Here is a 13,815-nt window from a genome sequence, read left to right as displayed (position 1 = left end):
ATAGTGGATGGTTGTGTCTGGCGGCATTGACCGCATCTGCAATTGCTAATGGGGCTGGCGATGGTTGTTGTTGGTGGTTGTGGGGCATGTGGCATCAGAGAAAGATGGTGGTGGTGCCGGTGGTGGGGATGTGTTGGCTGTTATGTCTTTTTTAATTTTCAATTAGTTAAGGTAACTGAAATAAAAAAGGCTAGAAATTAGCAATTAATAAAATAGATGTACATGTGTCAAGTTTTTATTTGTGGAGTATAGAGCGAGATAGAGAGAGTGAGACAGAAGATTTAGGACTTGTTTGAATCACCATGATTTTGAGTGATATCACTCCGTTTTTATCATTAAGTTTCCAAAATGCATGAGTTCCACCGAAAAAACCTTGTTTGACTTGGTTTTTGGGTGATGTTTTCATCACTCAAAACTCAAAAATTTAAGTAATGGATGATGAAAACAGAAAACATAATTTTGGTGTTCTAAATTTCTGAAATATGAGTTATGGTGATAAAATGTGAGTTATATGATTGAGTTATGCGACCAAACAAAAATTTTGAAGTTTTTGAGATAAAGTGAGGTTTAGGTTATAAGTTTGAATTCTGAGTTATAAATATTGAGTTATGAAAACTGAGTCATGGCTAAATCAAACTAAAAAAAGCTACATTTTTCGCCCACCTACTGTCAAATGCAACCTTGGTCGCCTAGGTTGATTTTATAACCGAATTTATCTTTTTTTTTTTATAAATTTAAAAATTAATCAATTATACAGGTGGTGAAACAAATTCCCTTCTCCGACTCCTGTGGATCTTGAGACATTCCAAGTTGGAACATTTCTCTGTCTGTCAACTAATTTCACTTCCATCTTCCTCCACAAACATAACTGAAACCTCTCTCTCTCTCTCTCTCTCTCTCTCTCTCTAGCATTTTCAATTTCATCTTTCTCCACAAGAATTGAAACAAAACACCCCACTTTCATTCTCTCTTAACACCAGAGAGTATGCCAATGGGAAAGTCCCGTATTAGCAAGAGGACTTCTTCCTCTACAAATTCGTACGCATCAACAGCAACAACATTGGTGTTTTTAGCACTATGTGTTTTGGGTGTATGGATGCTAAGCTCTAATTCTGTAACTCCCCCAGAAACAACCACTCGCAACACAATAACCAGAAAGGAACCCCAAACCACCACCACCACCACCAAATCCAATCTTCCTGCCTTTGAAGACAATCCAGGCGATCTCCCTGACGATGCCATCAAATCTGATGATGAAGCTAACGATAATGGTGGTAAATCTCAGCAAGATCAGAAGGTGGCTATATTGCCAGAGATTTCCAAGGACTCCATTGTGGATAATGGTGGTGATGCCATAATTACTGACAAACAAGAATCATCTGCAGAAGATTTACATGGAAAAGAATCTTCTGAAGAGCAGGAAAAACATAAAGAAAGCGAGAATCAGAATACTGAGGAAAGCTCTTTCACTCAAAACCAACGAATTGAAGAAACAACCTCCGAGGAAAGCAAGCAAACAAGTATTAATAATGAAGAAAGCGAGCAAAACAGAGTTTCGGAAGAGAACAATGTTGAAAATCAAAAACCAAACGAAAATATTCAGATGCCTGATGAATTAGATCAAGAAAAACGCTTACAACAGCAACTGAAAGAAGATGAAAACCGTGAAAACACCCAAGAATCTCAGTATAATGAAGATCAACAACAACAACAACAACCAAAAGACGTGGAAATGAGCAATGAAGAAAAGCCTGAGACTCAACCACAGAAAGAATACCAAGACGAATCTCAACAAACCCAAGCTGGGAGTCAAGAAACTCAGCAAAAAGAAGACAACAAAGAGGAGGGAAACACTGAAAGCAACAAGGGAACTGAGTCAAACACGGTCGAGACATTCCCTGCTGTAGAGAACACGGTGATTCCAAAAGAATCTAAAGAGTCAAAGAAATCGTGGGCGACTCAGGCAACTCAATCAGCCAACGAGAAAGAGAGACGCAAAGACGAGTCGAGCGGGAACGAGGGTACGTATGAGACCACGTGGCAGCTATGTAACTTGACAGCTGGTCCTGATTATATACCATGTTTGGACAACGAGAAAGCTGTGAAAAAATTGCGAAGTACTAAACACTTCGAGCACAGAGAGAGGCATTGTCCTGAAGAGGGACCCACTTGCCTTGTCCCAGTTCCGGACGGTTATAAAAAACCCATCGAGTGGCCCAAAAGCAGAGATAAGGTAACTCGTTTTGAGTTTGATTCAATTTCAACCGTTCGATTGGATATTGTTTATTGTTGAAAATTTAAAATATTATAATAAAATAATTTTTAAATGTATGAATAGTATTATAAAATTCAGTTTTAAATTTTTTTTATTATATAAAATACCCTAAACAATATATAAGACCTACTAAAAAAAAACGTCAAAGGGACGTAGGCTTACACGCTTGTTTGTTTTTTTTAACTAAAGTCATGATTTATGTGTGATTTTGGCATTTGATTAAGCTAGCTTTTTTACTTGTTTTATGTACCGTATGTGCTTTTGTGGGTCCTACATTGCTGCTTTTTATCTCAACTTTATTTTTAATAATTTAAGTTTCAAAATTTTGAAAATAAACTAGCATTAGTTTTTTATGCCTTAATTTATGTAAATAAATTATCAGAAACAAACAATTCGTAAACAGATACAATTTAAAATCACGATTCCTGTTAAAAACAAAAGTGTGTATAATAACCTTCGTTTTTATAAGATCTTGGTTAGTTTACTCTTTTTATTGCGGTTTGGCAGATATGGTACCACAATGTACCACACACGAAGCTTGCGGAGGTGAAGGGGCACCAAAATTGGGTTAAGGTGACCGGTGAGTTCTTAACTTTCCCTGGTGGTGGGACTCAGTTCATACATGGTGCGCTCCACTACATTGATTTTCTCCAACAGGTAACTAACCAAACCTAATTGATTCATTAAATGGACCATGCATATTATTAGTGTCTTGTTTGGTTGTCGATGCTTTTTCTAGCTAGGATATTCTCTATGATCTTTGCTTTTTTTTGTCTTTTTAATGATGGGCATGGGGGATTATTTCATGGGATCATATATAGTTTTAGTTTAGTGAACACTTCATTAGGTGCCCGTTTTAGAGGACAGTCTAATAAGTGAACACTTTCCACAATACAATTTTTTAAAGTACTTTGTTTTTTCTAACTACCACCTTTTATAACAATCAACTTTCAAAAAGTTCAAAAAAATGGCCCTTACAACGTGTTGTTTAATTATTTGTTTACAATTTTTTTTTATTGTAATATTTTACGCGGTGTTTACACTTTTTATTTTAGATGTTCACATTTTGCATATGATGTCACACAGTGTGGATACTTCTAAACAAGAAAGAATTCATACTTAACATGTCACTTTTTGAAGAGATTATATATATATATTACATTCAGTCTATTGGTTTGTTTCTGGAAAAAAAAAAAAAAATCTCATTTTTATCATTGACATTCAATGTAGGATTTCACTAATTAACTTGCCAAACCACTCATATGTAAATATTTTAACAGAAAAGAATAAGAAGAAATGTTTTCAAATGATTTCCCCCTCCACTTATGAGGTATGAACAATGTATAACTTAGTATTTTAGTTTGAAAAATTAAAAACTATGAGGTATGAACAATGTATGACTTAGTATTTTAGTTTGAAAATTAAAAAGAAAAAGGAGAGAAGGATAAAAATGATTGTTTTTCTTCCCAATAATGGTCTATGGAATTGTTTTAATTGGCAATTGTCTTGTGCATATTTGTGCTTCCTTCCCTGACAATGACATGGTCCACGATCTTGAATTGGTGACTGCAGTCAGTACCTGCCATCGCTTGGGGGAAGCAAACTCGAGTCATTTTGGACGTTGGCTGCGGTGTTGCAAGCTTTGGGGGTTATCTTTTCGAGAGAAATGTTATTGCAATGTCTTTTGCACCCAAAGATGAACATGAGGCTCAAGTTCAGTTTGCCCTTGAAAGAGGAATACCTGCAATATCCGCTGTCATGGGTTCTCAGCGCCTTCAATTCCCAAGCAGGGTCTTTGATGTTGTGCACTGTGCACGTTGTAGAGTGCCTTGGCATGCAGATGGTTCTAACTAGCTACTCTCTCTTTATCTTCATTACTTTACTTCTAACTGGTTTTCATGTTTTGTTTTTGGGCCATTGATTCTCACACTCGGTATTATACGTGAATATTAATAAAATAAAAATTTTGAACATTTGTGTATATCAATGAGTGTGAGTGAACAATTTACCGTTATTTTTGCATTGCAATGACAATATCAAATTTGGGTGCAGATGGTTTGCATCTTTTGGAATTGAACCGCGTTCTAAGACCAGGGGGTTATTTTGTCTGGTCTGCTACTCCAGTGTACCAAAAGCTCCCAGAAGATGTGGAAATCTGGAAGGGTAATAGTATTATAGATACCAAAATTTCTTTATTTATAGGCAGTTTTAGACTTTAGTGTTAGGCTGACATATGTAGTCACGTTTTTAGCAATGTCTTCACTGACGGCCTCCATGTGTTGGGAGCTGGTCACCATAAAGAAGGATAAACTAAATTCAATTGGAGCTGCCATCTACCGCAAACCTACCACAAACGATTGCTATAACCAGAGAAAACATAAACGTCCTCCAATGTGCAAAGAAGATGATGATCCAAATGCAGCCTGGTATGTTTCTGCTATTCCTAACGTCTAAAACGAATAGAATTTTGAGTTATCAACCATATTATTTGTTATTAGGAAAATGCTAAAAATACTACAAAAAGCTTACAAACTGAAGTGTCGAGAGTATAATTAGAATCACTTAAACAATGTAATAAATGAATATTTAAATTAGTTTTTTGTTATTGGTGACAAGTTCGTTCGTAAAATTTATGTTGCGAAAATTTTAGTATCTCTAACAACGCTATTGTTGAGCTTGTTTGATTATTTTTTGTTGGACCATATCCAGGTATGTGCCACTGCAGGCATGCATGCACCCAGTGCCCGTTGACAATGCTGAGAGAGGCACCAAATGGCCTGAGCCTTGGCCTCGTCGAGTACAGACGCCTCCTTACTGGTTAAACAGTTCCCAGATGGGAATTTATGGGAAACCATCTCCTCAAGACTTTGCCACAGACCATGAACATTGGAAGCGAGTGGTGAGCAAGTCATATTTGACCAGTTTAGGCATCAGCTGGTCCAATGTGAGAAATGTCATGGACATGAGAGCAGTCTATGGGGGGTAATCTTTGTCAATTTATTATTATGCCTAACCAAGGCTCAATATGCCAGCCATATAAGACCAGCATTTAGCCTTATACCACTTGTTTGTGCAGATTTGCAGCAGCTCTAAAGGACCTTCCAGTATGGGTCATGAATGTGGTGAACATAGACTCTCCAGATACACTTCCCATTATCTATGAGCGTGGTCTTTTTGGCATATACCATGATTGGTGTGAATCCTTCAGCACATACCCACGCACTTACGATCTCCTGCATGCTGATCATCTTTTCTCAAGGCTGAAAAAGAGGTAGAAATGGCTGGGTCATTGCAATATAATTTTGTGATCTTTCACTCTTTTATCTTTATAGCACATTGTTGAGTATTAATTTTTTGGCTTCCACAGGTGCAAGCTTGCTCCTGTAATGGCAGAGGTAGATAGAATAGTCAGACCTGGAGGTAAATTGATTGTCCGTGACGAGTCCAGCATTTTTCGGGAGGTTGAGAACTTGCTGAAGTCCCTGCACTGGGAGGTTCATGTAACCATCTCCAAGAACCAAGAAGGGTTGCTCAGTGCACAGAAAGGCGATTGGCGGCCAGACACATATGTAGATTCTTCCTGATCATGGAGAGAACATAGGTTTTTGGTTCTAGTTTATATGGTGCTCTCTGACATTTTGAAGGCTAGCATCTTTAGCGCAGTGGTTATCATTGAAGTGTAACATCATTTGCTGTATTCAGCAGGCAGATGAATTTGTTACATCAAAATTGTTTGTATTTTGTAAAACTGTGAGATATATATTCAATGGAAAGTAATTTAAGTGGCCAATTGGCAAAAATTATTAATCTTAAATCCAGAATACTTAGATATAATCATGGCTTGGAAAGAAAAGTGATGTAATCGACCAATTGGCAGATATTATACATCTTCAACCCAGAATCTTGGATATAATCATGGCATGGAAAGCAATTTTTTTTCTCCCTTGGTCCCATTATAAAGGCCACATTCACTAAGAAAATGAAAACATGATCTCCTTTATACTAATTTAAAGGCAATCCGCAAAAATTCACGATTTAAAAACTAGTCCTGGGATGTAGAACATTATCAGCGGAAAGCTGCTTAGATAGATAAGACATACCTAGCAGACTTCTTTGAGGATTATTCTGAAACCAGTTTGGCAAAATAAAAGGACTAAGAAAACAGTAAATCCTGACAGTTTGACTGCTCTGCAGCTTTGGCTGTTACAAATTCTGATTAGTTACCACCAACGGCTAGAAGAACCCCACTCTTAATGTACTATGATAAAGAATGTACTAGGTTCCAGCCTCAAGGAATGTATGTTAATTGCTTTCTTCAAATTATTATATTCGATATTCTTGTTGCACATCTAATTTTTAGCATTTAAGACCAGCGCTTAATGCCCTAGGCTCCAACTAAAAATATGTTGAATGATGCAAGACATTTGGTGACATTGGTCTACAGGCCATCTGGTCCTGCATGTGGTATATGACAGTCGCTAAGCATGCTCAATTATGCACAGCTCTAGAAAATCTCAGCAGATTAAAAAGAGGATGCAATTCCCATTGTCAAACATCAAGATACAAGGCTTTATAATTTTTTCACAAATCTAAAGTTCAACATACATTAAAATAATCTGTAACTCAAATTAACAAGTGATTACATGCCAAAACCACAAATGCTAGTAAGGGGCATTAGTCTTTGCCTTAAGCTCCATTATCCATGAGCCTGAGCAGAGTCAATACATCAACGTGATTTGCTCTCTTCACAGAGCGGAAAATATAATCTCACCATAAACTTTAGTTCAAGCGGCAGGAATGAATCTTTATAATTCCAGTGCCTCATCAACTTGTGCTAAGAAGTTTCTGCAATTGTCCACTCTGGACTGCAGCTTTGAGATCTGAATTACAATATTTACAGTGAACAACAACATAAGATAAACAAAGCAGAACCAGACAAATAACTTGCATTTGAAGGCTATTGGAGAATGGTTTTTTTTTTTTTTTTAATTACTGAGCTAAGAGCTTACCATCAGAGCCACCAATATGCTTCCCATTCACAAATATTTGTGGGACAGTGTGTCTGCCTACCAGATCCAGAAGAACATCCTGAATTTCAGCCCCATCATCTGCACAAATTCATGATGACAGACATTCCAAAACACTTTTTGCATAGTCCTACAAGTAGATAAAGACAAGTGTTGCTAATTGATACCTCGGAGGTCAAGCTCAACAACAAAAGGCTGCTCATGTAGTTCACTGAGTATCCCCTTGGCACGCAAGCAATACCTAGCAACAAGGCAAAGCAGCACACAATTCCTTATTCCACATCACTTGTTTCGTGCACACACACACACACACACACATGCCCGCACACAAGAGCACCAGCCGAGCACCCTATATGTAAAAGAAATGGACAATAGAGGGAATCAATGAATCTTATTCAAGAGTTGAAGCTAGCAACACGCCATTTACACACTGGAGGTTGGAAAGAAGTGGGGATAATGCTCCCCTAACCTAAAACACACACACATCCACAACAGTCAACATGTCATGTTCCTGCATTTCTTGAGACTGGAAAAGGAGTGGTTGGTTTTATTTGTTATATGCAGTTTCTTCTGATTCATGCTCCTTAGGTACAACTTATTTTTCAGCCTTTTGAAAATGGAATTGTTTGAAAAAGTTGTACATGGAAAAAATTGAAGTTAAAAAAAGTTATACTTTGAAAAAGTGCGGTTTGGGATCTTTTAGACTGAAAACTTTAGCCGATAAGACTCGGTCTCTGAATTCCAAATATAAAATGATGAGGAATATCAAGTTTCAGGAGGGAGATGGTTCCAATATCCTCTTGTGCTATGATAATTAGCATCCAGAGGGCCCTCTTTGTCAAAAATAGGGACAGAGAGGGGTCTATATTGTTGCTAGTTCTGTCAATGAAAAATCAGCTAGTGTGATCCTTGAAAAAGCCTGGTTTTGGGGTTATGCAGATGACCTTGTTTTCATCCTAAGCAAGTTGCCTCTAATAGAATTTTGTGAATTTGATAAAGCTATACGAAATTATGGATTCCTCCAAGCCATGTTCATTTTCTGTTGCAAATGTTTGGGACCAGATCAGGCCCAGAAGACCTGTTGTAAGTAGGTGGAAGATTTCTACGGTTTGCTAAAGCTATTCCAAGGTTTGCTTTCATGACTTAGTTGGCAATGAGGGATAGACTTCACTAAAGAAAGGCTCACTAAATTGGGAATTAGCAATGACTTGTTACATGTGTTCTGTAGAGCTGGTATTGAAAATAGAGATCATCTCTTTTTTAAAGTGCTTCTTTGCTCAAAGGATATGGAGGAACATTATAAGCTTGTGCTGTCAGGAATCCCTCATTACTTGAGCTGTGAAGCATTGGAAAGTTAAAAGCTTGAGTACACACAGCTGTAGGCTGGGGTTTAGTGCTTCTGTTAATCACATTTGTTACCATATATATGCCATTCTACACCTAGGGACTATTAGAATAAAGGAGCAAATAGTGGGAATCATAAGGAAGCAGGTCAAATATCTCATTGAAAAAGCTGGCTCCTTTTCCTTATTCCAGTGCTAACAAGGGAGTTTGCTACAGAAGCGGTATTGCAGATAGGATTCTTAAGCAGAAGGACTGAAAATGTGTAGTTGTCTAGCTGCTGTTCAGAAGTTGCTTATTTTAGTGCACCTAGCTTTCCTTCTTATTTTGATAGTTTTAGCTGTTGGCGTTGTCTGTTTTGTGTTTTGTTCACTGCAACTGAGCTGCCTTTTGGCTGTTGTGGCTGGTTTTCAATTTCTCAACAAAATTTATTCTTGATTATCACACACACACATACACAATTGATTTCAAAACTCTCGATGGTCTCCAAATGATGCAACTATGTAATACATTATCTGCTTTTCCAAAATTTTCATTCTTCATATAAAATCCAAAGCTTTCCCACGAATTAAGATCAGAAAAGTTGGAAGTAAATCACATCAATAAATAGCCACATAGCAATTGGACAAACATTCTGATTCGCAGGCATACATGTTGAAAGCATACAGCATGGGCATAGTTAAAGAAAATCACCAAGTTTTTCAAATCATTGCTTTGGTTTGGAATTAAAAATAACGGATGTCTCATGGGCATTGGTTTAGGAATTTTTTTTAAAAACCTTCTATGAAAAAAGAAAAAAGCAACCGAGCTTTTTATATTTCCTTGAAAAGTTTTCTAAAATAATCCATATATACCTTTCCAAGGTGAAATTCATAGAAATGAAATCACATCCAAATCAAATTTGAACCAATAATTAAACTGTGCCATAGTTCGAAATGTCAAATGGGGTATCAAACCCCAACAGTAAATTCATATAAAGAGAGAGAGAGAGAGAGAGAAACGTACGGGCAGTAGGATTTGGAGAAAAAGGCAATCTTGTTGGAGTAGATGGCGTTCTGTACGAAGGCCGAAGCCGAGGTGGAGGCTTTGACTTCCTTTGGTATGTGACCCAACAACAACAACAACAACAACCCGACCACTGCAACAACAACCCCCCGAAACTGAAAACTGCGCATCTTCGTTACGTTACGTGTCTCCAACACCGCTGTCGTTTTTCCTAGTTTTCAACTCCGACATATATACGCATTTAGTCTAGAGCTCCCAATGAATATTTAACAACAAAATCCCTGTGATAACATAATCCACGGGCCCATGGCCCAGTTTCTTGAAGCCTAGCGGGCTTGTCATCTCTACTGGGCTCTCTCTCTCTCTCTCAATTTTAGTTTTTCTCTCATAATATAAACTACATACAAAAACCAGTGCACATTATTCAATGTATATAGCTTAGAATGTACCTATTTTTTAAATTATAAATTACACTCAAAGTTTGGGTGAGATTAGATTTTAAGTTCTGAAATTTTAAAATTTGAAATCGACAGTATGAAGTTTGAGGGTGTTTGAATTTTACGTCCTGACATTTTAGAATTTAAATTTTACTCTCCTAAATTTTGAGGGTGTTTAGATTTTACACCTGTTTACACCCCAAATTTTGAAACTTTATAGTGTAAAATCCAAACACTCTCAAACTTTAATGAATAAAATCTAAATACCCCTAAAATTTAAGGGGTAAAATCCAAATTTTGAAACATTAGGGTATAAAATCTAAACACCCCCAAATTTCAAGAGATAAAATCCAAATTCTAAAACTTCATAGTGTAAAATCCAAACAACAACAAACTTTAGGGGTGTAATTTGCAATTTATCCTAAAAAATAAAAACAAAAAAGTAAAGTGAGATCAGCAAATGGGATAAACTTGGATGAGTTGGATCTAATATAAATGTCATACATCTATTTATTTTGAAATGAGTGAATTACATCACGTCATCATTTTTTTTTTAAGTTGTCTATTACCATTTTGCTATTTATTTAAATTATTGACCACGTAGTAAAATCTAATTCACTTATATGAAAATAGATAAATAAGACTTTAAGAATTTTATAATGGACTTACCTTATGAGCTTAGAGAAACCTAATCCATTTATTCTATTGCACGTTTAAACAATTTAGTGTCATTAAGATTACTTTCTATAGATCAAAAGACCGAAAGATGTTCAATTTTCTAACTAAGAAACAATAAATTTGTTTGGCAAAGCAAGAAACTTATATGTAGATAGAGGCAAAGAAAAAGGGGGGCGGGGGGATTAAGCAATAAATTGTGCACTGTTAACAGTAAAGGATCAATGTTAGATTCCACATTAAAATTTGGAAAACACTACTAGAAGGTTTAATTTGTTACAAAGCAATTAGTAAGTTCCTCAAACCAAAAGTTTAACAATTAAATTGATACTCGCATTATAGTTCAAAGGTAATTATTTTACACGGATGAAAAATAATTTGGTGTGATAATAAATAGTAGTGATGGTGGTGAGGAACAACAGTGACAATGGCAATCATGTGGTGGTGTTGATGATGGTGATAATAACTCCGGGTTGTAGTGGTGGCAATGACAATGGCAAGACAGACAACATGTAAATAAAATTATTGGAAGCGATTGCAATAACAAAGATGATGACAATGATACTAGTGATAATGTGAAAGTAACACAGTGACAAGGATGACGACAATGATACTAGTGATAATATGAAAAGTAACGCAGTGACAAGAATGATGACAAGGATATCAGTGATAGTATGAAAAGTAATGTAGTGATAAAGATGATAATAACGATACTATCGATTGTGTGAAGAGTAATGTACAATAATGATAATGATACTAATGATAATGTAAAAACTAAAAAGTAATATAGCGAAAATTATGATCAACATATGAAATATTCAATTACAATGTTATATAAAAAATTATTTCAAAATATCTCATTCAAAGTTTCTGCCACAACATTTGGATTCAAGTATTCAACAGATTTTTCCCATTTATTTTACATAGAGAAAACTCCTTTTGTTTAGAAGCAGAAAAGTCATTTTTTTTACACACCCCTTCTTGAGTTTGAATTTATTTTTAAAACTCCTTTTGTTTAGAAGCAGAAAAGTCCTTTTTTTACACACCCCTTTTTGAGTTTGAATTTTTTTTTTTTTAATCTTGTTTGAATCCTCTCAACATATAGTTTGAATCTTTTTTATCTTGTACCACTAACATAACACAATGGTTGTCCACCATTTTCAAAGTGTCTGATTTTTCAGTTGGAACTTGGAACGCTTTGCTCCTAACATTACAAAGGGGAAAACAACAATTTTTGTAATTTAAGTTTTGCCTATTTTGCACTTCGGTCCCTAAAATTTCAAAAAGTAACAATTTCCTGTAATAACACAGTATTTTAGTTTTCTGCAAAAGAACTTCATCTAAAACTCATCGTTCAAATCTTCTAATAAGGGTAAAGAAAACAGCCTTCTATAGACAATTCATCAACAATTGCACGCTTTAGAGCAAAAAGAACCCAATTTAATTTGATCCACAAAGAATGATTTCCCAACAATTGGGAAGACAAATCCTTTTTCAGTAACAACTCATCATCAAATAAAGCACAACAATTGAAAAATCTGTATCCAATTCCAACAAACACATATCCTTGAACAAGTCAAGCTAACTAATCGAACAGAACAAAACAAAACAAAACAATAAACTTCAAGATTTGGGCTTAGAATCAGTTTTGTAAAGCTTGTCATATTCCTCGAGCTCCTCATAATACACGTCCCACACGCACCGCACGCATCCACTGCCACAACAATCCCCTGGCAATGGCTTCTCTGGCGGCGGAGGCAATTTCTTCGATTCTTCTTCTTCTTCTTCTAGCTGCTTGTTCTTGATGCCTTCAGTTTTTGATTCAAATGGTTGAGCTTTGCTTGATGGGTCCTTTTCGGCCATGGAGTTGTGGGTGTGAGCGCAAAAGGGTTGTGGATTTTGGAGGCGATTGCTGAGTTTGATGAGGAATATATTGGCAGAGGCTCGTCTCATGGCAAAGGAAACATGGGCTTGGACTCGGAGGACATTCTGGGTCTTTGGTCGACGATGATTGGCTGTTGATGACGTGTACGGAACGTTTATTCCATGGTATACAGCCGTTTCCATGGAAATGGAAATTTATAGATCTGTGATCTGACGGCTCTAGCAGGGAATACGTGTGGAACCTAGAAAGTGCATGTTTGTGAATCTCTCTCACTTGCTTTTGCAAGTGGGGGTCCTTATTCCGGGACCATGTGCACGTGGGAAATTACACTACTTATTTATTTATTTAGTTACCTTCGGAATACTGAATGAGAATCACGATAAAAATTGTAATTTTTATTACTAGTAATAAAATGTATTGTAATGTAATAATTAAACTTATTTATTAGTTTAGTTGTGAGTTATAACATTAGAATGAAACTTAATATTTATTTTGAGAAATATTTTACTCATACAATTTTATCTCCTTAAAAATTGTTATTTTTAAATTTAAGAGAGATATGTGTTATTTTTATAATTGTTAGATATATATGAAAAGTTTTTTTATTTGAAAATATATTAAGTTTTGAAATTATTGCAATTACTAAAAAATAATTAATATAACCTTTTAAAGAGGAATAGCTATTCCTCATTTTAAAGAATAGCTATTCATAAAGAATGACTATTCCTTGTAATAAAAACAATACTAAATTAAAGAATAACTAAACTATAAGAATAACTATTATATTACAGCGTCTATTACAGTCTACCAAACATGCCCTTATTTATTGAAGGAAAGTACACCTCAAGGTAATCCAAATAATAATGTTTAAGACTAAAGTTTTCCTTAAACCAATTTAACAAAAAAAAATTATAGTCTATTAATTGATGACTTGACTTATAAAATGATTCATTTGTGATCACTGACAACAGTTATCTACCTACTAGGTCTTACCATCTAACTATTTAAACAAGCAACTATTGGAAAATCTGGTTTTGCATCTCATACAAAACACATAGTGGAAGTAACAATCACGAATTTACTTCATTCATGAGAATACCTTTAATCTTCATCTCAATTCCACATGGTGTCCAAGAAGTATAGTCTCTCAATCAGTCTTTATGTACGATG

The 13,815-nt window shown here is 35.6% G+C and overlaps 2 protein-coding genes across 2 annotated transcripts; one reads left to right on the top strand and one right to left on the bottom strand.

Moving 5' to 3' along the window:
• Positions 1 to 889: 889 nt before the first annotated feature.
• LOC142626020 (putative methyltransferase PMT27) lies at positions 890 to 6,451 on the top strand. The gene is made up of 8 exons (XM_075799787.1): positions 890 to 2,233; positions 2,783 to 2,932; positions 3,848 to 4,118; positions 4,328 to 4,438; positions 4,527 to 4,701; positions 4,985 to 5,257; positions 5,352 to 5,546; positions 5,643 to 6,451. The coding sequence occupies exons 1-8, from the start codon at positions 986 to 988 to the stop codon at positions 5,857 to 5,859; spliced, it is 2,640 nt and encodes an 879-aa protein (XP_075655902.1). The 5' UTR covers positions 890 to 985; the 3' UTR covers positions 5,860 to 6,451.
• Positions 6,452 to 6,820: 369 nt separating this feature from the next.
• On the bottom strand, positions 6,821 to 9,906 carry LOC142623436 (glutaredoxin-C3). The gene is made up of 4 exons (XM_075796851.1): positions 9,649 to 9,906; positions 7,470 to 7,543; positions 7,285 to 7,383; positions 6,821 to 7,155 (listed from the first exon to the last, which is right to left on the bottom strand). The coding sequence occupies exons 1-4, from the start codon at positions 9,816 to 9,818 to the stop codon at positions 7,100 to 7,102; spliced, it is 399 nt and encodes a 132-aa protein (XP_075652966.1). The 5' UTR covers positions 9,819 to 9,906; the 3' UTR covers positions 6,821 to 7,099.
• Positions 9,907 to 13,815: the final 3,909 nt, after the last annotated feature.

The sequence above is a fragment of the Castanea sativa genome, chromosome 2 (genome assembly GCF_040712315.1).
Source record: "Castanea sativa cultivar Marrone di Chiusa Pesio chromosome 2, ASM4071231v1".
Classification (NCBI taxonomy): Eukaryota; Viridiplantae; Streptophyta; class Magnoliopsida; order Fagales; family Fagaceae; genus Castanea; species Castanea sativa.
Note: the sequence above shows the minus strand (reverse complement) of the source record. Positions and strands in the feature narration are given on the sequence as shown.

What these genes read in the sequence shown, in the direction of transcription:
- LOC142626020 (XM_075799787.1), top strand. Translation starts at nt 986, where the DNA reads ATGCCAATGGGAAAGTCCCGTATTAGCAAGAGGACTTCTTCCTCTACA. An exon ending in GGCCCAAAAGCAGAGATAAG is followed by an intron (nt 2,234 to 2,782) that starts GTAACTCGTTTT and finishes GCGGTTTGGCAG; the next exon opens with ATATGGTACCACAATGTACC. An exon ending in GATGATCCAAATGCAGCCTG is followed by an intron (nt 4,702 to 4,984) that starts GTATGTTTCTGC and finishes GACCATATCCAG; the next exon opens with GTATGTGCCACTGCAGGCAT.
- LOC142623436 (XM_075796851.1), bottom strand. Translation starts at nt 9,818, where the DNA reads ATGCGCAGTTTTCAGTTTCGGGGGGTTGTTGTTGCAGTGGTCGGGTTG. An exon ending in TTCTCCAAATCCTACTGCCC is followed by an intron (nt 7,544 to 9,648) that starts GTACGTTTCTCT and finishes CCTTGTTGCTAG; the next exon opens with GTATTGCTTGCGTGCCAAGG. An exon ending in TGTTGAGCTTGACCTCCGAG is followed by an intron (nt 7,384 to 7,469) that starts GTATCAATTAGC and finishes GAATTTGTGCAG; the next exon opens with ATGATGGGGCTGAAATTCAG.